Source organism: Ursus maritimus, unplaced genomic scaffold, assembly GCF_017311325.1.
Source record: "Ursus maritimus isolate PB19 unplaced genomic scaffold, ASM1731132v1 scaffold_21, whole genome shotgun sequence".
NCBI classification, from domain to species: Eukaryota; Metazoa; Chordata; class Mammalia; order Carnivora; family Ursidae; genus Ursus; species Ursus maritimus.
This window is the reverse complement of record NW_024424564.1, coordinates 12,884,158-12,910,252: the sequence shown is the minus strand read 5'-3', so window position 1 is coordinate 12,910,252 and position 26,095 is coordinate 12,884,158. Positions and strand designations below refer to the sequence as shown.

The following is a 26,095-nucleotide window of genomic DNA, read 5'->3' as shown; positions in this document are numbered from 1 at the left end:
ACTAAGCTTACCCTGGTGGGTTTCTTCTTGTTTATTGGAAGATTTGTTTATTGGAAGATTTTATTTGTAAGATGCCCATGCTAGTCAGAAGGACCCAGATGCTTAGAGTTTAACCCGCTGGTATTCATCTTTGGTAAGGTTTGCTGAAGCCTATTTAGCAGTCTTGGATGTGAGGATTATGAAACTCTATCAACTGTTTTTCTTCCCATCGGAGGAAATAAGTGTCATTCCTAATATGCCTCAAGAAATTGTGATTTTCAAAAAAAGTGTGGTTTCCACCCCTCTGTGAGTTAAGCATATCCAATTGGTCAAATCCAGTGAAAAATCTTTCTTTTTGTGTGTATTTATGAGTTGTCCATTTTGTTTTCATTATTAGGATAAAAATATTCAGATTTCAAGGTTCAAAGGCTAAGACCACTGGAGCGATTAAATGCATTCTTCAGGGTAACAGAGAGTAATACTTTAGTGGGCATAAAGTCCTATGGCTTCTTTAACCACAATATTAATTCCTTCGTGAAGCTTCCCTTAATGACTTCAGTCCAGAGTCCACTTTCCTGTAGGACATATTTTATACAATGCTGTTCATTTTCTATCTTTTTATTTGTGGTCTACCTGATTTGATTATAGATTCCTAAGGTCAAGAATCTTATTGCCTGCACAGAGCAGGCAGCTGAATCAATAAGTATTGATTGATCATTTGATCTTGGCCATAGTGCTACGGTCGCTTCAGGTCTGGCATGAAAGAGAGAGCATGAACAGGGGGAGAGGCAGAGGGAGAAGCAGACTCCCCACTGAACCAGACTCCCCACAGAGCCCAACATGGGGCTCAATCCCAGGACTCTGGGATCATGACCTGAGCCAAAGGCAGACGCTTAACCAACTGAGCCACCCGGGTGCCCCTTCTTTGAGTGCTTTCAATATGCCACATACAGTGCTTTGCAGCATGCAAGTAGTATCCACCTTTTATTAAATAATTCGTAAGTGCCAGGCACAATGGTAAGTACTTTACATCCACTGTGCTATTTAATTATTATAAAATCGTATTAAACAACATGATTATTGCCCTTTTACAGAGGGGAAAATGAGCCTAAGAGAGGTTATTTGCTCACGCTTACACAGAAAAGCTTACACAAGAGAATTTGGTTCATCATAGCATTTTGGCTCAAAAACTGGAGGTATTAACCATTACTGTGGGTAAAAGCAGGTTGACCTGGAGGTTAGGCTGGTCAGGAAAAATCCATCAAAAACAGAAAAAACACAAGGACACAGATGGCTGCATCACTGGGGTTAAGGCCACAAGAAAACTGTCCTTACTGCTTCTTCCTCCCACCCCCCCATTGCCCTGCAGCTCCTGTGCAACCTTACTGCTCTCACCTCTGTGGCTGGTGGTCTCTCTTCCTTCCTGCTAGCCCCTCTTGTACTTCTCATTCTCTAAACATAGATGTGACTCAAGTTTCTTTCCTCACACCTTTTGTTTTTTCTCCGGTGGGGCTCAAACTGTAGGGTGCATTTCTCATCTCCTGAGAAGCCACAAAAATTCAGATTCCCAGGCCCCAACCCAGATTTGGTGAATCAGAGTTTCTAGGGGGAAGGATTCAGGAATCTGCATGTTAAACTATGCAGCCCAGGTGATTTTAATATGGGTCAACAGCCACACTGGGGAACACAGAGCCTATACCTTCTCTCAAGGTCCTCATCTGCCCTAGAGCCTTCAAGAATCACCTCTTTGGTTTTTTTGTTTTGTTTTGTTTTGTTTTTCAGAGGGAGAGAGAGGAGTGGGCAGCGGCCGAGGGAGAGAGAGAATCCCAAGCAGGCTCCACGCGCAGCACAGGGCTTGATCTCCCAACCCTGAGATCATGACCTGAGCTGAAATCAAGAGTCAGATGCTTAACCTACCGAGCCACCCAGGCGCCCCCAAGAAAATTATTTCTAGAACATTATTTCTAGGACAGACTCATCATACCCCAGACTCCCATTCCAGCTGTGTTAATGACATCTCCATTTGGATGTCCTACTGGCACCTTACACCTAGTATATCCAGAACCAGCCATCCTCTGCCTCCAAAATATCAGTCGTTCCCCTTGAATTCCGTGTTTCACTGACTGTGCCTCACGGGTCTCCTGGCACCTAATCTCATAACCTTACTCACAGTCATCTCTCACCTTCAGACTTCCCTTTTGGTCCCCAAATTCAATCAACTGATGAGTCCCTGACTGTCTTCCTGCACTGTGATGCTTCCATATATCCCAGTGGGTCTCACCCCACCTATAGGGCTTTAAAAAATACTGTCTGGGTTCCCACTGAGACCCATTAAATCAGAATCTCTGGGAATAAGCCCCAGTAATGAATAGTTTTAAAAATGCTCCAGGTGATACTAATGCATATGCAAGGCTGGGAAACTCTGAAATAGTTCTCTCAGTACAGTATTGATAAGTCAACCAGAGGCCTTTATCCATCCCCAGAACCATGATTCATTCATTACTTGTTGGGAGAATTAGGAGAGGTGATTAGTTAATGGGTTTTAATAGTTATCCAGAAAAGACAATAAGAACCTGACCTATGTGATGATGAAATAGGGTAAATGAATGGGAAAGACAATGTGGAATTATGAGTGCTGGATCTTGGAAACTGGCTGATACCAGAGGGTGAGAGAGAAAGAATTACGGAACAAAAGAAGTGAGTGACAGACACAGTGATCACAAGTTTGGAGAATAAGAATGCTGATGGCAAGCAGGAAAAGCAAGAGAAAAAGCTTGCTGGGGGGCTGGACGAGTCAATCTGGTTTTACGGCTGTTAAGTTTTAAAGTATTTGTGGGTAGGTGGAAGTGTCACTTGGTGGATGATTCTCAAAGTATGGTCCCCAGACTAGCAGCATCAGCATCCCTGAGGATTTGATATAAATGCAAATTCTAGATATCTCCTCCCCACTCCCCCCACCCCACCCCGCTTCCAACCTGCTGAAGAAATGCTGTGGTGGGGCTCAGCAATGTATGATTTAGTAAGCACTTCAGATGATTCTGATCTCACTAGAATTCGAGAACCACTGGCCTAGAGTAGTGGTCCTCAAATTTATCATTCATCAAAATCGCCTGAAGAGCCTGGGCCCAATCCCCAGAATTTCTGATTCACTAGGTTGGAATGGGGCACAGAACTTGCATTTCTAACAAGTTCACAGGTGATGTCAATACTCAGGTCCGGGGACCATACTGTGAGAACCACTGGTCTAGCAGTCAAAGGCAAAAGAAATCTGGACTAGAAATATTGGTTTGGTGGTCATCTATCTTAACAAACATAGTTCAACTCTTGGGTTTCTTTCCCAGACAACTGTAGTCATTTCCTAATGAGTCTGTAGCTTCCTATCAGGTCCCTCCACTTCTGTAAGACCTCAATCTCTTTTGCATACAGAAATCAGAGAAATCTTTTAAAATCTTAAACCCTATTATTTCACTAGCTGACCACAGCCCCTCCGATGGCTTTCCATTGCTCTTAATTGAATTCTATACATAGCCTGATTGGTCCTGCATGATCTGGTCTTTGCCTTCCTCTCCAACCTCACCTCATGTCCGTCCCTCTCCCTCACTCAGTTTCAGCAACATGTCCGCAAACATGTCATGTTCTTTCCTACCTCAAGACCTCCACTCACACTATTCTTTGGCCAGAAACATTCTACCCCAGCTCTTAGAACCACCAACTTCCCTTCATTCTCCTGATCTAAGTTTAGATGTCACCTTCTTAGACAGACTTTCCCTCTTTGTCCTCTCTTGTTATTTATTCTCCACCTGTGTTTGCATTCTTCTTTACTCTTGTTACAATCATCAAATATCATGGGTGCCAGATTCCTCACTTTTTATGTCTCTCCGACTAGATTGTGAGCTCCCCTCAGGCGGGGACCTGTTGAATGAGTGAATGAATCAGAGCAAGTCCCATTGTCTCTTACGTTCCCAGTGGCTCAGTAAATATGTACTCAATGAATGAACTGAAAAGTACCTGAGAAAAGAGACAATAAAACCAAGTGCAGTAATCTGGGGGAAAGTCTATATTTTATAGGAGTTGGGAGTGGATGAGAAAAGATGCTAAAGGGAAAAAGAAGAGGAGCCGGAGAGATAAGGCACTTTCAAAACACTGCCCAAAATATCATAACAAGAGATACATACACGTGTGTGCACACACACAAGGACAGACATCTAAATGTCTATCTGCAGCTATATGGATAGACATTCGGAAGAAAACCAAAGTAACTGCCATGGAATAACATTAGAGAAAAAGAGTTCCCAAGAGGCCGCATTTTTCATCATTTGCCAGATCTATGAAGACAGGAGGCTGAACACTCCGACAAAGCCAAGGGGCAGGAAGATCATTCGTGGGCATGAAGGTGTTTTCACTTTACTAACACATCCACTATGTGAATTACTGTTTACCAACGTTCTTTCATCATCATTTCATTTGATCCTCAGAAAAAAAATCTCAAAAGACGGGGAGGACAGCTCTCACCATTTTCAGCAACATAAGGAAGTAGAAGTAACAAGCATAGATTCTGCTTTCAGGAAGTTTGGTGGTATTTCTCATGACAAATTTCATCTGCAATAATCGGTATCTACTATTTATATAGAGATTCCGCAAGGCCAACCATAATATGAGCAAACAGTTCCAGGGAACAATAGTAACTTAAAAACAGACCTCCCTAGAGCTTCTCATGTTTCCTTGACGGCTAAATCGAGTATTTGATTCCAATAGCATTAGAATCTGGAGAGATTTTAAAATGCTACTCGGAAACAAAGGCCTTCAACTCACACTGTTTAAAATGGTAACAGTTCATTTCCCCGTCTGGTTTAATCGGACTGCGAACCTAAGTTTAATGGGACCTGGAATGTCAGCAGTAGGCACGCTCTGCCATTAGCTCCTCACATCTGAACACCCTCTGAGGGACCAAACGTAGGATCTTCTATTTGTCCAAATGGCAAACATTAACATAAGTCCCTGGTAGAACTGAATCAACAGAATGGGGAGAGACACTGTTGGAGAGCAACGCAATTAGCGCTCACGGTGTTCAAATTCTGTAAAGAGTTATTCTGCACCGATCGTGTATACCCATTAAAGCTCACAGTTTGAAACAGCTTTTCCTTCCCAAGTCCTGGATCCCCAGGTTACTGCAAAATCAGGCTCAGGAAATAGGAAAGAAAGTGTAAGTTAGAATCTTCTTGAAGGTGCTCTCATCTTACATTGCTCTCATTTTACTAATACAACTCAGTACGCGAATTAGAATTTAGCAAAGTTCTCTCATCGTCCTTTCATTCGAGTCTCAGAAACATCTCGAAAGGCAGGCAGAGCAGCTCTCACCATTACCCCTGAGGCCCAGGGAGGTCAAGTGGATTATCAGCTAGTAAATGGCACAGACGGGACAAGAGTCCTGGGCTTTGCCTCTAGATACTGCGCTTTTCTCTCTACACAGCGCAGCTCTCCACACTCAGATATGGTTTTTGTTTTTTTGCCAAAAGGAAAAGGCTCTCCCATTGCAACGATAGGACATTTGGCTGGTGCAAGTCCGCTCACCACGTAGATTTAAAAATATAAGTAACAGAGGATAAACAAGACTTGAATGTGCCAACACATGGGGCACAGGCAGTAAGCACTCCAGAACGTCAGGAGGGAGAGAGACCATTAACACTGATGGCTTTTCTTACATCGGAAACCGGGGATGTACTGTATGGTGACTAACATAATATAATAAAAAATCATTAAAAAAAAAAAAAACACTGATGGCTTTTATTCTTCTTAAATATTTGCCTCAGGAAGTCACTTTCTCCAGGGTTATAATATACATATATTTCTAAACACATGCTCGGTGAGTACCTTTAGGGCTTTATGGATTCTTAGAGGATTTTAAACCTCGGCACCTTTGTCTCGTTCCAGGGATGAATGAGGGCTGAATCATGGCTGTCTACACAGTTTGTAACATAGTTAAGTGAACTAAACTAGGGAGATGATTAAGTGGGGTAATTAGTATGAATGGAAAGAGTGGTAACTTGCCTTTATTAATAGTGATTTTTAAAAATTGAGCTTTGTGGGGCGCCTGGGTGGCACAGCGGTTAAGCGTCTGCCTTCGGCTCAGGGCGTGATCCCGGCGATCTGGGATCGAGCCCCACATCAGGCTCTTCTGCTATGAGCCTGCTTCTTCCTCTCCCACTCCCCCTGCTTGTGTTCCCTCTCTCGCTGACTGTCTGTATCTCTGTTGAATAAATAAATAAAATCTTTAAAAAAAAAAAATTGAGCTTTGTGGTGGGAGTTTCATTAATATCATTAATAGCATCAGTAACACTTTTCCATTTAATGGCTGAAGAGAGAAAGCACAGAGACGAGCTGAATAAATTGAATGAAAGAATACTTTTAGAACGGTGCTCTGTTGTCATAACAAAAGACACACACCCAATGACAGACATCTAAATGTCTGTATCTTGAACATACGAGAAGGGGGAAAAAAGAGAGAGAGAGAGGGAAAAAAGCAGGAAACAGACTCTTAACTATAGAGAACAAACAGAGGGTTGCTGGAGGGGAGGCGGGGAGACTGGTTAAATGGGTGATGGGTATTAAAGAGGGCACTTGTGATGAGCACTGGTGTTGTTATGTAAGTGACGAATCACTCAGTTCTACTCCTGAAACCAATTTTACACTATATATTAACTAACAAGAATATAAATAAAAATTTGGGGAAAAGAATGTCTGTCTTAGCTGCTTGGTCGGCATTTGCTAGTTCAGGTAGTATACTCTATGAAACACGCTGCTGAAGTACATGCTTGTGCTTGTAAAAATATTCACTAAGGCTTTGTACCTGTTGGGCAATGCCAAATTGGTGATACTCTACATCCGAAAATTATTTTTTTAATTTTTTTTAAAGATTTTTATTTATTTATTCGACAGAGATAGAGACAGCCAGCGAGAGAGGGGACACAAGCAGGGGGAGTGGGAGAGGAAGAAGCAGGCTCATAAAGGAGGAGCCTGATGTGGGGCTCGATCCCAGAATGCCGGGATCACGCCCTGAGCCAAAGGCAGACGCTTAACCGCTGTGCCACCCAGGCGCCCCTGAAAATTATTTTTTTTTAAAGATTTTCTGTATTTATTTGACAGAGAGAGAGAGAGAGCACAAGCAGGGGGAGCAGCAGACAGAGGGACAGGGAGAAGCCGGGAGCCCGACACGGGGCTCGATCCAGGGACCCTGCAATCATGACCTGAGCTGAAAGCAGATGCTTAACCAACTGAACCACCCAGGTGCCCCTACATCTGAAAATTCTGATGATACTTCTCGATAGCCAATAATAGGTGACGGTAATAAATTAATAACCTGAATATCCAATGTCACCCTGCTGGTAGACAGCTCTCTCCCTTACTGTTTTTCATTCCTCCACATACGCACAGACAGACACGGATATATGACAGAACTATCATTACAAAACTCGGTTTAAATAACACTTGAAAGGATTCAACTGTGCAAACCACTGTTCCAGATATTATTAGGGACAAGAAATCCCAGACGAACTACACACAATTTCTAACATTCCCTCTACTTTCTAAGTGTGGTTTTGAATGTGGGTTTGAATCTTAGCCCTGACGCTTGCCTACTGCATGATCTTGAACCAGTTCCTTATTTTCTCTGTACTTCATCTTTTTTTTTTTTAAATCTATGACATGGGGATAATAAGAATATCTACCTTTATGGGGTTGTTAGGAGGATTCTCGGGAAAACGTGTATAAAGCATTTTGAACAGTGCCTCCTACAGAGGAAACTACTATTGTTGTCATTATAATTACGATATGTTAGTATTTTGAAGATCTTACATTCCAGAAGAGAATATAGACTTAAGCATAGCTAAGTCTAATAGAAATTATCAGCAACATGACTGAGGCATAATCGCAATGCTCTGCAAGACAGGTGTTTTTTTGTTATGCTTTGTTTTGTTTTAAATACAACACCCTAAAATTAGCCTTGGGAACAAAAAAATAAACCAAGCAGAGTTGATCACTTTTCCAGGTTCTATAAATACTATCCCCTTTTGCCACGAAATGAATAATGATGTCTTCGAAACAGCAGTCAGATGCAACACAGGATTATATATGAGAAAGCGGTCTAACTCTTGAATTCCGAAAGTCAGCCAGCTCAGCAGAGGGAATCCAGAACCGAATGAAAAACTAGAATGAATAGCCCTTTAAGGGTCCCCTCTCTTTCTGAAATTCCGTGATTCCACAGTCAAGACACTTAATGGAGTTTCCAGATAGAAAAATAAGACAATACAGAAAAATATCTTTTTCAAATGGTATTTCCCTCTCTCTTTTTTTTTTTTCTTTGACTTTTCTCAATGATCCTTTGAAAAACTGGCCTTGGAACAGAATTAACATTTACCTCATGAAGAAAGAGGAGTTATTTTGAATGAGTTGGGTCACCGAGGGAAGAATTCTATTAAACAAAGTCCTTGGGGAAGTGAATTCTTTATTGATTCAGTTCGTAGTCTAGAGTGCAGCTGCACGTTGACACAGACGGAAGCCTTGTGCCGTCGCCCAGTGTAAGGACATGACAGAGGAAAGCAGAGCAAAGACACACCTTCAACATACGGGGTGGGGGGTGTGCATAGGACTACACGTTGTGTATTAATGTTGGTGAGCAAGGGAGGATGAGAAGGATGGAAATCAGGAAAGAACCTAACTGAAATTTGCTAAAGGTAATCTTTAGAAATACTGGCTAATGTCTACCATGTCTGTTGCTTTTTTCTAAGGTAGCCAACTTGTATGAGAAGCTCCTTGTACATGTTTTGCTTTCTAAGTATTCATTTGTTCATCAAAATGTATTGATCATTTATCACACACAAGCCATGACTAAGATAGACAGGGACTCAGCCCTGACCAAGGTTACTTTTTAGCCATGGAAATGGTGAGAGAGAAAAGAGAAGAGGGGAAAAGAGGAGTGTGGACAACCCAGAGTGAAAACCCATGAATGATAAAAACTTCCTGTACGGCCTCATTATCTGACCTTTCCCACCATATCCCTGGATAACATCCTGGGCATATGTTCAACTGATTTCAGTAGTAAGACAATAGCATTTGCTAAAAATATAAGGCCATCAAAAAAACAGATAAAACCCTAAGGGGAGAAACCTGAGAATATTATCCTCTTGAAAAGGGGAAAGATCGATGCAGTGTAATTTGTTTATGATGGAACATTCTTCCCACTTCCCGAGGTGGATCACGCAGTGCCTCAACCATTTAAATTACTCTCCAGATTGGACCCTGACTTTGGATTTATAAAGGAAGCATTTTCAAAAGAGGTCATTGCCTACACAATTCCTTTAATCAACAGTCAGAGGATGTGCTCAAGTGACAGTGCCAAACTTTCCTCATGAAGACTGCGATGGCACACAGCTCCCTTAGCCTCCATCACTCCAAAGGGTAAGAGAAGCAAATGAATTTTGAAATGCAGATTTTTGGATTATATAGTTCTTTTTCATCTTCTGGAAAGTGATTACGAGACTTAATCAAGATTCCTCTGTGTATCATTAGCTAATTTTAGCTTCCTCCTTCTTTATTTTTTATTTTTTTTACAGTGAGCTTGGGAGAGCCCGGTTTTAAGTCCTCTGTGGATTTCATGTTTTTCTGTTCAAGCCTTGAGGGAAGCTAAATTAAGAAGTAGGAAAATAGTAATTAAAAGTGATTAGGACAAGAAGTTTTGGTGCTACGGAATGTGGACTCCATTCTCCCTGTCACAACCCGAACCAAGCAGCAGTTTTTGGTTTTGATTATAGCTTTACTTGCTATTTTAATAAACATGAACCGGTATTCAAACTTTTAATATCCTGCTGCTTAACTATTTCCAAAGAGACATCCAACGCTCTTACACAGCCTTTGTTTTAAAATTTTAATTTGTTTGGCTCAGTCTCACCTTAGAAAGTTGTAGCCTCATGGTCAACTCTTTTGTAAGTTGATTTCCAGAATCATAGGCAATTCTTTTTTTCTCCCCTCCCAACTAAGTGTTTCCTCATGTGCCAAAATTATTGGTGCTGACAGCTCTTTTGCCTTGTTTTATCTGGTTCCCACAGTAAGTATGAGGGGCAAACAGAGGCATGTGCTCAGTGTCGACTGGACGCATCACTACTATGGCGATACTTACAACTCCTCCAGGAAGCGGAGACTGTACAGGGGATTCGGGGGCAGCTGACTGATGTTGTTCATACTGAGGTCTCTGGAGAGGAAAACAGACAGCATGTGAGGAGCGGTGTATGCCACCACAAGGGAATCCAGCTGTTCACTTCACACATTTTCAAGCAATACAGCCGAATGAACTCATTCTTTTGCTTGACAAATGAATCGCTCTTTTGCATCTTAATTGTATTCCTTACCCCCCCTGCCCCCACCCATCTTGGGCTCTCTATCAAATTAGAAACACTAGGAGGAGCTTATATGAATTCAAAATGATTTAGACCATTCATGGGCATGGTTGCAATACTTCATGTCTAAAATTATGAGAGTAGGACGGCAAAGGAAACAGACATAACTCAACCCTAGACGTAACCCAACTTCATGGCTTGCTCTGAATTTTGTGACAAAGAGAAATGTCTTCCCCATGCAACTCTGCAAGTCCTGCTTCTGTGGGGCTATAAGCACCCTGTAAAAACAAATGTTTTGATTCAAAGAAACTTAAAAAAACAAAACAAAACAAGACAAAAAGCCTATTCCCTCCTTCTAACATGTTCTCTTTGCAGGTTCTCGGATTGCATTAAATAAGTGAAATGAACCATAAAACAAGGGTGTAATGTGATCCCGCTCTGTAGCACACTTCCTGCTGGGCCTGCACAGTAGTTCCTGGCACAGGAAACAACAAGCCACTTTGGGCAGAACTCAATCAATTTTTGTTTTAAGGGAAACTCCGTGTAATTAGATTTTATTCTGTTTTTACTTTTCTATTTCTTGACTGTCTCCCACATAACCCTACAGCATCATTGATACATGCCATCTGTATCTCAGAGGACAAAAGACCGGCGGCAGGACAGACTGTCATCAAGACCAGCTAAGGCTTAATGTGAGAGTCGGTTGAAGGCTGACTTAAAACATGACTCAGTGCTCAAACCTGAAGGTTCAGATTATATTCAGAATTCATTACAGTCTCAGATCGGGTGTGCATACTTAAAACTTATCTCAGGATAAGACAATGAGCTTCTTTTTATTTATTATTTTTAAAATGGACTTAATTGGCATATGACATTGTATTGATTTTAGGTGTACAACATAATGATGTGACATATGTATATATTGCGAAATGATTACCGCGATAAGTTTAGCTAACATTCATCACCACATGTAGTTACATTTTTTTCTTGTGATGAGAACTCTAAAGATTTACTCTTTTAGCAACTTTCAAATAATACAGAATTGTTAACTATATTTGCCCTGCTGTACATTACATCCCCAGGACTTATTTAGGGTATAATTGGAAATTTGTATCTTTTGACCACCTTCACCTATTTCACCCATGAACTTTTAAAAAAATCCGGATTATTCCTGTTATTTAAGTGGCCACACCCATGGCGTCCAACCAGCTGATGTCAGTATGGATTGCTCGGTTCCTTTATCAAATATTAACTTTTAATCACTGATGGTAAGAATTGAGGGACTGATCATTTACTCTTTAAAAAGTCACTAGCATGTACAGGAAAATAAAATATTCAGTTAAATGTTTCAGAGTATGGCAAAAAAATTTTATAAATTTTAATATCTGTTATTGAACAATTATATAGCTGAGTAACATGCTATATTCTCAAGCTAAAACTAAATGATGTCAAAAATATACACTAAAAAAATTTATATTTCCATATATTAAAAATCTGGATTGTTTTCTGGCATTGTTTAGGTAAGGGTGCCAAATAACTGATTAGCAATTTAAATTTGTTGTGCAGATATTTCTCTGAAGTAGCAAAGTTGTTTAGTTCACCAAACAGACATGTATTAAATTATTCAATGAAGTTTCTGGATTCTTCACAGGGACCATATAATCCCTGCAAAGACTTGGTATTTCTCAGGTATTCACTTATTTCTCATTGATAACACACTGATTTCCTAAAACAATCAAGGTGGCTTGCTTTTGGAGCATGTTAGCAACCCAGATACGGATAGCACTAAGTTCACTCTCCTCTTACATTTTTCTGTGTGATGTGCAGATCAGTTTGGGACAAACATCGCTCTTGTCTCTATGCAGAAAGCTCTAAATCGAAGGAGGAAATTTACATATCAAGGAGATTCATAAACATTCCGTATGATTTTAATACTTATTCTCCTACTTCAGGTTCCTGGAAGTGACGCTTATATAAGCCTTCACTCTCAGGGTCCCCATTGGAACACTTTCTATGGCGAAACGGCAGAAAGAGCAAGGCACTGTCAGGGTATAGCGTCTTGGGTTTGAATCCTGACCTCCCCATTCACTAGCTGCATGGTCTTGGGAGAATTAATCTCTGTGTGGCAGGCTTCCTTGTATTTTAACTGGGGTGTCTCTACATTAATAGTTTACGCTATTGAACTCTGGCTAGCTGTTTCCAATCAAAAGAGAGTGACTTATTTCTTAAAAAGGGGAGCATCTCCCTTTCCCAAAAGGAATGAATAACTTCTCTGTGTTACCTGATGTTGGGGTTCCTCTTAGAAAATGAGCAAATATTGCTAAATCATTCCTTTACCACCTGTTTTCTAATAAGTCTGCTTTCTCGTTTAAAGATTTTATTTATTTATTTATTTATTTATTTATTTATTTAAGAGAGAGAGAAAGAGGGAGTGGGAGGGAAAGGAAGAGAGAATCTGAAGCAGACTCCATGCTACTCCACACTGAGTGCAGAGCCCGATGTGGGACTCGATCTCACAACCACAAGATCATGACCTGAGCTGAAACCAAGAGTTGGATGCTTAACCAACTGAGCTACCCAGGTGCCCCAAGTCTGTTTTCTTTTAAAGAGCTTCTAAGCAATGCATATAAGCTTATAGCAGAAAATAACTTTTCATATCAACAATCTAAGGTAAAATGAAATAGGCCTCTAAAAATATAAATTCAAAGCAGATAAGGTAAAAAGGAATTTGTCTGCATTTGCTTTTTTCATTCTGTGCTCACCTTTGCATTGATGTTCAAATGGAATAGTGGTCCTCTGGCTTCCCAAACTAAACTATCCACAGTGAAAGACCAATTTATAAAAATTTTGAATTTGCTGTGGGTTTATAATTTAAAAAAATAAAATTAATTACTAGAAAAGGGAAATAAAAACACTAAAATGCATAAAATAGGAGCTCAATATTTTTTATGTGGTTCAACATAGATTATTCAATTACTATAAAAGTTTCTAAACATTTACTCTCAAATTCTTATGTGTTGTGGATCAGTAAAAAACAGCCATGTCCTGGGCAGTACATGTCCCCGGACCCCTTTTTGATTAGCAATGCTCTTTTTGCCTTTATGTCAATTTTGAGTTAAAAATGATAGAATGAGAACATTAAAACTCTGTACAAAAATACTCTCTTTCTTATTTAAATTATTTGTAAACTTTTCTTTTTAGTATTTGGTCTTTCTGACACGTGGAACACATACAACCTTAGCAGCAAATCAGGAGGTTGTAAAATAATTTCCAAACCTGTACATTATTGATTTTTTAAACTATGATTTTAAAAGGTGGCCCCATGTTGCACCACATTTTTGCCCATGATTCAGTTTCCTAACATTTGTGAAACAATGTAGTGGATCTCTTTAATTTTTTCATCTTTTGCCAAGATGTTGGAATTAATTTTGAAGAAGTGGTCACTATGTACAAAGATTTCATAAGACATTGGAGGATTCATTGTGACAAGATGGTCAAATATGTTCAACCATTCTGCCCTGTCTCTGACCCTGCTCTTGCCGATGCTGTGTTAATGACCGTGTCTGGAAATCTCGAACGGGGGTTGCAGAGCTCTATGGGAACAGCTGACTCTATACTGGAATCACCTCAGGAGCTGTATGGAATATTGATGTCTGGGTCACATCCCCAGAGTGCCTGAGTTGATTGGTCCAGTATGGACACTGGGATGTTTAAAACCTTCTCCAGTGATTTGAATGTTCAGGCAACGCTTAGAACCACTGCACAGGAGCAACCCTAAATTCCCGGGTGAGGGCTCTGAGCTCTACGACTCACTCAGAGTTTAGGAGGCCTAATTGTTTCCTAGAAACAGAGTTCTGTCCAAGCAGACAGTATCTCTCTCTCTTGCAAATGTCTTTGTTGCTTGCAGCTCTATTGTTTTTCTTCATTTGACAAATGTGAGTTGAGCGTTAACTGTGGGCAGGTCTAGGAACACAGTGGAGATTCAATCCAAGTCATCTTCAACTTTTCCCTTTCCTGCTCTTCCTATGTCCTTAAGACGCCCAGTATTAATTCTATAGCTTTCTTCTGGATCTGGCCTCCCTTCCTTCTTCTTGGCTGCTACCTTTGGTCAGATCCTTGTTATGCGGATAACCGTCCTGCTCTCCGTGCTTACTGTGTCTCTTCATACTGTGTCTAGGTCATCTTCTATACCATGGCCAGAGAGGTCACCTTGAAAAGCCCATTTATCTGATTGTCACTCCACTCAGAGCCACTGTTGGCCAATAAGAAAGACAACCCCTCAGGTACATCCCCAGGAAAAGGGGCCTCTTCTGGAGGTGGGCATGGTGAATTACAGAAAAGATCTTCTTTACACTCAAGCAGCAGAACAAGGTGAATGGTTTGCAAGCAGAGCTTGGCCTGGAGTTCAGCCCCCACAGAGGAGTCCCTGTGCAGGGCAAACCTCACAGCTGTAGCCATATGGACCTCCTCCATCTGAGAACTTCTGCTGGCTCCAGGCTCCTTAGAGGAACGAATGCCTAAACTATTTAGGCTCTTCACGATCTGGTCTAATGTATGTTTCCACCTTGATTTATGTCACTTTGCTCTAAGTAATGTGTGGTCCACTTATACAACCGAAATTCTTGCTGTTCCCCTTTGCATCTGTCTTTACACATGTAATTCCTCTCTATTTCCAAATTCCTGCTCCTGTGCTCCCCCACCCTCCCCTCGCCCCCATTCAAGATCTAGCTTTACAGATCCTTGTGTTTCTGACAGTCTTTTGTCTTTCCAGCTTAGTCTTCTATTTCAATCTCTAGTCCTCTGACACTTCCAGTATTAAAGCTTTGTCTTAGCCTAAGAACCTAGCTTAGATCACACATTGGTCACCTGGATCACTACCTCACCAACACCCTCCACCCCCTGGTCCCTTGGCTTTTGTTTATTCTCCTGGCAAAATCCCAGCTCTGGAAAAACACCAGAATTCATTTTCTCTGTTCCTATCCCAGGGTACTGAGTGCTACTAGAAAAGAGAAACTCACAAATGTGCAGACTAGTGATTATAAATTCACGGTCTTTGTGGGTTCTCAACACTGCTGCACAATCCTGTTATTTGTGATTGCTCAATTTACTCCCATAGGAACTGTGGCCAATCTTTACCACTTGCCTCAAACCTCTTAGTCAACAATGAATCCCATCATGGGACACCTTCCTTCTTACTTCATGAAAACAACGGAGATTCTTTAGACCACCAAACATGAAATACAACCCATTTTTTGTTCTTTTTTGTCCCCTGCTTACTATACCCATACTTTCCTGCTTGCTTATCCTGCTTATAGGTCCCAACCCCTCTAGGATGCTAGAGCTCATTACTCATGAATAATTCCTTCTACTTCCTCTCTTTTTTACCTATTCTTCTTCCCTTTCAATGTATAAACAGAGTCAAGTCTTTCCCACTACTAAAACAGACGGGAAGCAGTATGTTTCAACCCATGTCTTCCTTTACCTGCTGCTCAGTCTTTCTCATTCCCTTCGGGGTTGTTTATAGTCTACAATTGTAGTCTCCACTTACCATTCCCTTTCCAACCCACAACACACAGACTTCCATCCCTACACTCCAATGAAATTGCTCTTGCCAAAGAAATGGTGACCTCCATACTGTCAAATTTAACGAACACAGGACTTACTGGGCCTCTCTCCTGCATTAGATTTGCTCTTTCTGGAAACTCTATACTTCATTGGTTTCCAAGTCATCATTCTCTCAGGATTCTTTCCATACTTTCCAACCTTTCTACTTTATAGGCTCCTTTGTGGGATTTTATTCTATTTATCCCTTAAATGTCAGTGTTCTCTGGAGTTTTGCCCTTGGCCTAGTGCTCTTCAATCTCTGCCCTTTCTTCTTGGAGACTGTTACTTACTTTCATGGGTTTAAGTATCTCTTAGATGCCCATAACTCCCCACATCCTAGTCTTAATCCCTCTCTCCTAAATCTTAATCCCTCTCTCCTAAATTTCAGAACCATAGTTTTAATCCCTCTCTCCTAAATTTCAGACCCATATATCTAATTTCCTTCTGCATATGTCCAGTCAGCAATCTTGCAGGAACGCACCATGCATGAACATGCACCATGTTCAAAATGGAAATAATTATTTCCTATTCCAAATTTGTTTCTTTTTCTGTAGTGCCAGTTTCTAATTAGTGCCATTACCATCTTCCTGCCAGAAAAGCCCAAATCTTAGATATTATTCAAGTCTTCTTTTTTTTCCTGTCTTCTCTTACCTGTCTCTTTTCCTCTCTCTCTCCTCTTCCCTGCTGCAGGTACTCACCATCTCTGCCCCAGTCATCTGAAATTGCCTCCCCACGCCGTGGTTGCCTGCTATTAGTCTTATCCCCTTAGGCCCACCCTCTAATGGCTAGAGAGATCCATCCAAAAATGCAGAATTAGGCAAATCTCCACCCTACCTAAAACCTTTCAGTTACTATCATTTTCCAGATGAAATCCACATTTGTTAGTATTGCACACAAGCTCCATTGTGCAGCACACCAATGCTTCACGACTCTGGCATATTGATTTTCATTCATTATTCAAGACTCAGGTAGGGTGTCATCTCCTCCAGGAAGCCTTCTCCCACCTGTAAGGTTAGGGTAAGTGATTTGCCCTCTGTCCTCCCATATCACGACATACATTTAATGGCATCATATTGAAGTGATATGTTTATGTGTCTATATCCTACAGTAGGCTGTGACTCCTCATGGTCATTGGTTTTTTTTTTTCCCATTATAGTATACTTCTAGTGTCTAGCTGAGTCTTGCCATATAGAAGATACTCAGTGAACGCTGAATTGAACTCTCTTTTACTGCAGCCTTCCTATAAGTGAGCAGACGGATCTTAACCAATCCATTTAAAAAAAAAATCACGTTTCTCATCAAATGGCTACATTGTTTCTAAGTGTGAGGTATATAACACTTCTAGTATGAAACACTACTGGGAACAAAACCCACTTTGTGTATACCCACCTTCCGCAGTGATTTTCGCTCAGAATTGGTATTATGGTTTCTCTCTTCAGTCAGCCTTATTTGCTTTCTGTCCTAGAGATTCCTCAAAGATTCTCGTCCATTGAAAGTTCCCCTTCTACCCCCATATTCAAGTATCTCTACGCAGCTGCTATTGCTTCTCCTTTCCCCCTCTTCCCCTCCTACTCCTTTTTCTTCTTCCTTTTCTTTACCTCTTCTTTCTTTCTACTTTTCCTTTTCTCCTCTTTCTCCTGCTAAAATATCTTTCCTGTCATTTCTATGGATTTGTTGTGGGAGGAATGATGGCATTAGGTCCTTAGTCCACCATCTTAAAATCCAGCTGTACTGTTTGTATTTGAGACTCGGTACAGGAATCAGTGAACAAAGAGGCCATTCCTTATAGTGTGACTATTAAATTAAGAAAACAACCACCAAAATGGTTCTTTAATCTCAGCCACAGTTGAAGACAAATATTTTCTTCTTTAGCAGCACAGTGCAATTCCCATTTCTTCTAAGTACAATCATTTTAAATTTGTCTTGGGAGATCCAGTAGCATTTAGCTTTCTGCCAGATACCTTTGTTAACAATGGATCCAGGCTGGAGCCATTCCAGCACTTTTTAATTCATCACTTTTCAAATATGCTTCTAGAGATAAGCCGTCCTGAGAACTTCAAAAGAAAAGGTGCAGGTTTGAGTAGCATTTTATGATAGTATGAATAATGTTATTTCCACATACTTTTCTCATGTTATTAACTCCAAAACAATATATCTTTGAAAAACATTTTTTACTGAAGTGTAACATATATGGGAAAATGAACAAATCGTAAGTGTCCAGCCCAGTGAATTTTCAGTGTGAACATACCTTCACAAATGAGCATAAATCCAGAAATAGAACATAATCATTGCCTCAGAAGCTCCCTTATGTTCGCTTCCACCCACTTCTCCCTCAAAGGGAACCAGTCTGCTGACTTCCGACACTTCATAAGTTTTGCTTGGTTTCGATCTTTCTATAAATGGAATCATACAGTGCATAGTTCTTTTTTTTTTTTAACACATTTTATTTTTTAGAGCGGTTTTGGGTTCACAGCAAAATTAAGAGGAAGCTATAGAGATTTCCCATATACGTCTTGCGCCCCCACGTGCACAGCCTCCCCCGCTATCCACATTCCCCACCAGAGTGGTATATTTGTTACAACTGATGAACCTATTGACATGTCATGATCATCCAAACTTTGTAGTTTACATGAGGGTTCACGCTTGCTGTTGTACAAGCTATGGGTTTGGACAAATGTACCCACCATTATAACACCATACAGAGCATTTCCACTACTTAAAAATCCTCTGTACTCCATCTGTGTATCCTCCCATTCCCCCTCCCAACGCTGGCAATCCTGAACCTTCCATTGTCTCCATTGTTTTTCCTTTTCCAGAATATTACATAGTTGAAATCGTACGGTATGTAGCCTTTTCAGACTGGCTTCGTTCACTTAGTAATACACAGCAGAGTTGTTTGTGTTTTCCTAGCTTCTTCCACTCTTACGTTTATGAGATTTATCCATGTGTTGCATGTAGTGATAGTTTATTCCTTCTCGATTCAAGATAGTATCTCGTTTTATTATTATACCACAACTCAACTGTTAACGGACCTTTGGGTCGGTTTGTGTCTATGATGAGTAGTGCTGCCATAAACACTCTTAAATATGTCTTTTGTTGAGCATATACGCAATGTGTGTATTTCTGTTGGGTGTGTATATATCTTGCCGGGTATATGTGAGAAATGTGTGCATTTCTGTTGGGTATATATCTAGGAGTAGAACTGCGGGGTCTTGGGGCATGCATATATTCACCTTTAATAGATCCTGCCAAGCAGTTTTCTAAAGTGGTTGTGTTGAGTCATACTTTCACCAGTAGCGTATGAGAATTCCAATAGTTTCACACCTGTTTTTCTCCACTTATTATCATCAAAATCAGCGTTATTTCTCTATTAAATCTTAGTCATTTTCACTAAATGTACAATGGTATTTCACTGTGGTTTTAATTTGCATTTCCCTCATGTCCAGGAGAGTTGAATACCTTTTCATATGACTTTCGGCCATCAGGATACCCTTTTGTGCAAAACACCAGAAGAATATTTTATTTGATGACCTTTAAGTTAAAAATAAAACTTACAGGTTGTAAGTGAAACAATTCGTTTATATGTAAAGAAAGACTAATAATTTCTTCATTTCTTTTCTAATGTTATTATTTTTCCTGAGGTTTCAACGGTATTCTTTGAAATAGCTGGCAGTGTAATAATTAGGAGACTGTATTCTGGAGCAATCCTGCCTTAGTTTGAGTTGGCAAGATATTTGCTATTTCTGAGCTGAATAACCTTGAGCAAGTTATTTAACATCTCTGTGCCTCAGTTACCTAATCTGTGAAACAGTGATAATAATAGCATCTGCTTTATAGAATTGTTGTGAGAAATAATGGAGCGAATTTATGGAAAGCACTTAAGTAGTACTGGGCATATTATAAGCACTGCATAGTTTGCTATGATTATTATTATAACATAGAATCTCTTCATGTTTTTACACATGAAAACTCGTACCTGTACAGATGTAACAGGAGTGGAGAAATGTTAGCTTATTGGTATTAGCTTATCTTGAAAAATCTTTTTAACATTATAGTATAATTTAAAAAATGTTCAGAAATAGCGTGCTTATCTACTTATGTATGGGTCCTTTGCTTAATTAAATTTTTAATAGAAAACTTGGAAAGACAGAACCTCGAAGCAAAGCTCATTTGAAAAATTTTACATTGTCACCCTGATCTAATAGACAGACATAGTTAATGTGACTGGGTAGTCTTGTACCTTATTTATATTTTGTGAATAACAAGAGAAGAGATAGATGTAGAGGCCACTTGTAGGCAAACAGCCTTGAGCGATGGAATGTAGAAAGGAACCCATAGCGCCCCCTGGCTGAGTACTGACAGGCCCATCAAGGGACCCACCTCAAAATATCCAGGGGCCCTAACTGACCAATGGGCTACTTAAAACCAGGCACAGTTATCAAAAAAGGGAGAATTTCATACCATCTCACCTTCTCCCCTTAAAAACAGCCCCCTCCCACTGCCTCCTGGCGACAGCCTCTCCCTCCCTGTCCTGCCCTCCGCTCCCTTGCAGTGTATTCAATACATTCCATCTCCTTTATTCTGCCTCAGGTGAATCCTTTCCGGCCCCTTGGCTTCCACCCAATAGTTAGTGGCACCACATTTGGGACCCCTATCCAATCGGACAGACACCTCATTTAGACATCCCAATAGATGTAGTTATCTGTGAGTGGACCACTTACCTAAAAATTCAGAACACACCCCAAATAGAGAAATAAGCAAGCAGACAAAACAAAACAAAAACAAATGGACTAAGAAAGAGAAATTACAACAAACCAAACCCTTTTACAACTGTCAGAATTAGAAGCCCACAAAGTCAGTCATGAATGTTTATGCACTTTTCTCAGAGGAAAAGGTCTCGATCAGAAGGGAAGTATTCTTTACTTGGGCATTCTTGGTGGGGTTTTATTTTGTTTTGAAATCCATTGCAGCAAATTACCCGTAGGAAGCAAACGTGACAAGGTTGGCAATGAGGTGGGAAAGCAGATTTAAGAAGTCAAATGTTGGGGCGCCTGGGTGGCTCAGATGGTTAATAAGCATCTGTCTTTGGCTCAGGTCATGATCTCTGGGTCCTGGGATCAAGCCCCATGTCGAGCCTCAGGAGGAGCGCCCGGCTCAGTGGGGAGTCTGCTTCTCCCTCTCCCTTCGCTTCTTCCCACCACTGGTGTTCTCTCCCTAACACCTGTCTGTGCCCAATCATAGTAACTAGGATTTCTCTCTCTCTCATTCTCTTTCACATACACACATGCACACACACATACAGTGTAATGAATCTTCAGATAACAACCCATTTTATAGATGAAGAAACAGAGACACACATAACTTGAGCTTTCCTGGGATGACACCAGCAGTAAAGTGGCAGAGCCAAGCAAGGTCTGAACTCGGTCCATCTGACTCTAAAGCTTGTGGGATCAGCCCTTTGCAGCTACACTGTATACTGGAATCCATGATCTAATTTCCTGCCATAGCTTAAGTTCAGGTCTTAACATTTGCTTGACATTTTGACTCTTAAGTACCACGTATGTAAGAAGGGGTCTCGGGGAAAGTCTCCTCTACGGTTCACAACTTTGTGTGGCATCTCTGGCTGCTTTTACCTCTTGGCCAGCCCCTGGGAGTGACTCTATTTGAGAAGACCTCTCCGGCCCATCGACTCTGCTTCCATTTAGCTTTTGGATATTAACTCTTGGATTCTTTTTGGCTCCATGGTGAGCAGTCCCTGGTCCATTTCGCTCCCTGCCCCAGATCTTAGAATTCCAGTCAGAACCCTGGGCCTTTCACTTATCCGGGAAGAGAGGTCAAGCAATTGCAATGAGATCTTAATGGTCCTCTCTGCCTTCATTCTTTCCCCCTTCCCAGTCCATCCAGAGTTATCTTGATTTTTTTTCCCCTGAAGGATAAAGGAGCTAATATTTTATACTGTGCTTCCTTTTTTTCTTTTAACAATAACTCCACTTATTTGTCTAAACAGTTTACGAAGCTCGTTCATGCCACAAATTGCTCTCTGTGTGAGATAGTTGAATATGGAGATTCGTGGAGTCCTAATTAAGACTGAGCTATCATTTACAATTGTAATGTTCATGTGACTAATATATTCTGTTTTTCCTTACACTTAGTAAAAAATCAAACAACCGACTTTGGAATTAGAACAGGGTTTTTCCATCTTGACACTATTGACATTTGGGGCTTGATGATTCTTTTTGCTGTGGGGGGCTTTCCTGTGCATTGTAAGGCGTTGAGCAGCATTCCTGGTCTCCCGACTAGATGTCAGGAGCACCTCCACTCCTCCAGCTGGCATAACCAAGAACTTGTATTGACTGTTATGGGGTGAATTATATTCCACCCCCCCCCATTTGTATGGAAGTTCTAATGCTCCATAACTCAGAATGTGACTGATTTGGAGAGAGAGACTTTAAAGAGGCAATTAAGTAAAAATGAGGTCTTTAGGGTGGATCCTGTTCTGCTACGACTGGTGTCCTGAGGAGAAGAGGTCATTTGGACATAGGGACAAAGGGAAGACCATGTGAAGACACAGGGAAAAGACAGCCAACCACAAGCCAAGGAGAAAGGCCTCAGAAGAAAATAACGCTGCTAACACCTTGATCTCGGATTTCCCAGCCTCCAGAAGCGTGAGAACATAAATTTCTGTTGTTTAAGCCATCCGGTCAGTGGTGCTTTGTTATGGCGGCCTTGAAAAGCGAATGTACAGACATTGCCAAATGTAAGTTCCCTAGGGTCAAATCGCCCCTGAGAATCACTGAACTAGCACACATGAATTACACACAGGGGACTATTCGTTTTGCCTTTGGCAATGACAGAAAAAGTAAGTTTCTTTCTTTCCTTTGTTTTTTTTTTAAAGGATTTTATTTATTTATTTGAGACAGATACAGAGAGAGAGCATGAGGGAGAGGGAGAAGCAGACTCCCCACTGAGCCAGGAGCCCGATGTGGGATACAATCCCAGGACGATGGGATCGTGACCTGAGCCGAAGGCAGACACTTAGCCATCTAAGCACCCGGGCACCCCAGAAAAAGTAAGTTTCTAATGCCTTTTTTCTTCAGAAGAGGAAATTTGGAAAAACCTTCCCTCCCTACTCCTCTTTCACACCATAAATGCCTTTTAGCAGATAATTTCATTACTTAATTACTGGACAACAAAAATATACAAGAAAAAGTAAAGTAAAAAGCTATGAGACACAGTGTGTGTGTGTGTGTGTGTGTGTAATTTTGGGCCTGTGGCTGTGCCTAATGGGTCCATGATCATTACATTGAAAAGACTCTTAAGGCAATGTTTCAAAGAAAATCTTTCAAAAGCTTTGATTAAAGGAACTAGACCTATTTTATTCCACCCAGGCAGAAATTCCCATTGTTGTTGTTTTGTTCTATTTTGGTTTTTTTTGCTCTGTGCGGTAAGCAAGATGCTGAAATATCTTGCAATTAACATGGTGTGACTAAGGGATCCTTCCTTGCCAGCAGGATGAAATCTCTTTTCCACCCATATTCCATCTAATATCGTGGAGCACATGCAAAGAATCTGGGTTGTTATTTAAAAAGGCAGATCTGATCCATCATGCTACCTACCCCATGGGTTCAAAAAGCCTTCGCTGGTTGTCCATCATTTGCAAAATGGAGCCTAAATACTGTTATCTAGCTGTGGTATGTGGAAAGGAAAATGGGTTACAGATTTGAAAAGATGTCGGGGTCTCAAGTGATGATTCTGTCCCCTTGCTGTTAAGATTCTGTCACTTTTTTGCTTTTGTGGCCTTAATTTCTTAATGTTTTATCGTAACACCTCTTTCATGCTGCCGTGGTGAGGATTCAATGAGGTGAGGTAGGTGTGTGCCCTTGGCTCAGTGTTGGGCACTGGAGAGGGCTTCCCTGGTTGTCGGTTGAAGTTCCCATGGTCCAGTCCTAATCTGCTGGATTACGTTTACCTCTCTAAACCTTTCCAAATACAGGTCTTCCTTCACTTATGATGGAGTTACATCCTAATAAACCTACCCTAAGTTGAAAATACTGTAAGTCAAAATGCATTTAACGCACTTAACCTACTGAACATCACAGCTTAGCCTACCCTACCTTAAATGTGCTCAGAACACTTACAGCAGCCTATGGCTGAGCAAAATCATCTCACACGGACCCTACTTTACAACCAAGTGTTGACCATCTCATGCGATTATTGGCTACTGTACTGACAGTGAGAAACAGAATGGTCAAGTGTGTGGGTCGCCAACCCTCGTGATCGCGGGGCTGACTGGGTGGCTGCCACTGCCAGCATCACAAGAGAAGACTGTACCGCACGTTGCCAGCATGGGAAGGAGCAAAATTCAAAACTCCAAGTGTGGTTTCTACTAAATGTGTGTTGCTTTTGCACCATCGTAAAGTCGCAAAATCACTAAGTCCAACCATTGTAAATTGGGGACCAACTGCCGACTCTGTTCCAGTCACACCAGACTATTTTTTATTCTCCCGTTGCGTCCTGAGGTTTTGCTTTTTAGATCGACAGAGGCAGCATATTTCTAGTGAACTTGCTGTTCGGGGAAGGGCTTTGGAGGAATCTTGTCCTGTGGTTTCGGGCGCCCGGGCTTTGCTAGAGTTGTGCAGACTAGAGAGGCTCCATGTCAAGGGCCTGGCGCAAGGCTGGTCCAGGGGAAGCAGCCATCACCTCCCAGTCACAGCAGCCTGTCTAGGTCCCACTCAGTCCTCATCGCTAAGCGCTCTTCCCCTTCTTGCTTCTATTCCTGGCCCCCTCCACAGATGCTCCACACGGAGGCCAAACTTAGCTTTTCAAAACAGAATTAGATAATTCCCTGGCACAACCTGAAATCTTCCAATGGATTCCTGCTCGCTCTTAGATTAAACCCAAATGCCTTAGCATGGCTGACAGGCCCCGAGCGCCTCACCCTCCATGCTTGTCCTGACTCTCTGTCCTCCGGCTCACCGTGCTCAGGGCGCAGCTGTCACTGTGCGGCTCTCCCATATCCCAAGGGCTTTCTCCCTCGGGCCTGTCCTGTCCGTGCACCTGCACCCACGAGGCTCATCTGCATGTCACCATCCCTTCCAAAGGCTGGCTCCTCTTCCTTCTTAAATTATCACTTTTTCAGATGTTCCTCTTGGTCTTCCAATCCAGAATAGGTCCTTTCCCACCTTTCCCTGCTCTTCTTCCTGCCCACCCCTGCCTCCTTCCCCCTCTCCCTACCTCCCACCACCATTCTTTCCACTTAGAATAGTTTGTGGTCACATCTTTATTTACTCTCCTGTCTTCCTTTCTTGAATGCCATGAAGGCAGGGTGTGTTAATCACCAGCTTTTAGCACAGCGTCTGGCACACGGTTGACAATCAATAAATAGTCTTGTTGAGTGACTGACCAGTTGAATGAACGCTGCATTCTCTGGCATTCTTCCTCTCCTTTCTTATTTCTGGGAGGATTATTTTTACTTAGTATGTTTTTGTGGGTCTCCGAGGAGAGTACAGCAAGCAGATTAAAGAATACTGGGTCTGCTTTGCGTTTCCTATAAACAGTTGGCCACAGCATTTAAAAAAAAACTTTAAAAAATAACATTACTATAAATGCTAATCTATTTATCAGAAAGACATTAATGAACAGTGGACAGGAAAAGATAAGAGACTCAATAAGTCTTGCTGACTAATTTTTGAGTTAGAGTCTAGCTGAGTGTGGAAGATGTAGAAACATGACTGCATTTTAAATGGGGCACAGACTATATTTTTATTTTGCTATTGAACAGCATCTGAACCTGCAGAGACCAACTTCTCCCTAAATTGAATTTTTCCTCCCACCAAATGGAAAAATCTTTATCGTTACTTCAGTGATGTGGGGAATGTGAATGAAATATTTATAAAGCATATTCTGAGATCCTTTGAAGTGCCTACTTAATACTTAATGAGCTCCTGTTATTTTTGCAATGCTTTTAAGCATTTTAAACTCCAAACAAAGTAGTAAAAACAGAAACGTAGTTCTCCAAAAGAACAAATGCTACAAGATAGACTCTCAATTGAATTCAACTACCCAAGAGTTTGAGTTAAGCATTCCTTTTCTTTAAGCTAAAATAACCCTCTGAACACCACATC

At 41.2% G+C, this 26,095-nt stretch overlaps 1 protein-coding gene across 1 annotated transcript in view; it reads right to left on the bottom strand.

The window, feature by feature from the left end:
* The window catches only part of LGR5 (leucine rich repeat containing G protein-coupled receptor 5), a 123,450-nt gene that overhangs the window by 59,206 nt on the left and 38,149 nt on the right, over positions 1-26,095 (bottom strand). The window contains exon 2 of the mRNA XM_008684389.2: positions 10,151-10,222. Within this exon, the coding sequence (XP_008682611.2) occupies positions 10,151-10,222 (72 nt within the window). The remainder of the gene's footprint in view (positions 1-10,150; positions 10,223-26,095) is intronic.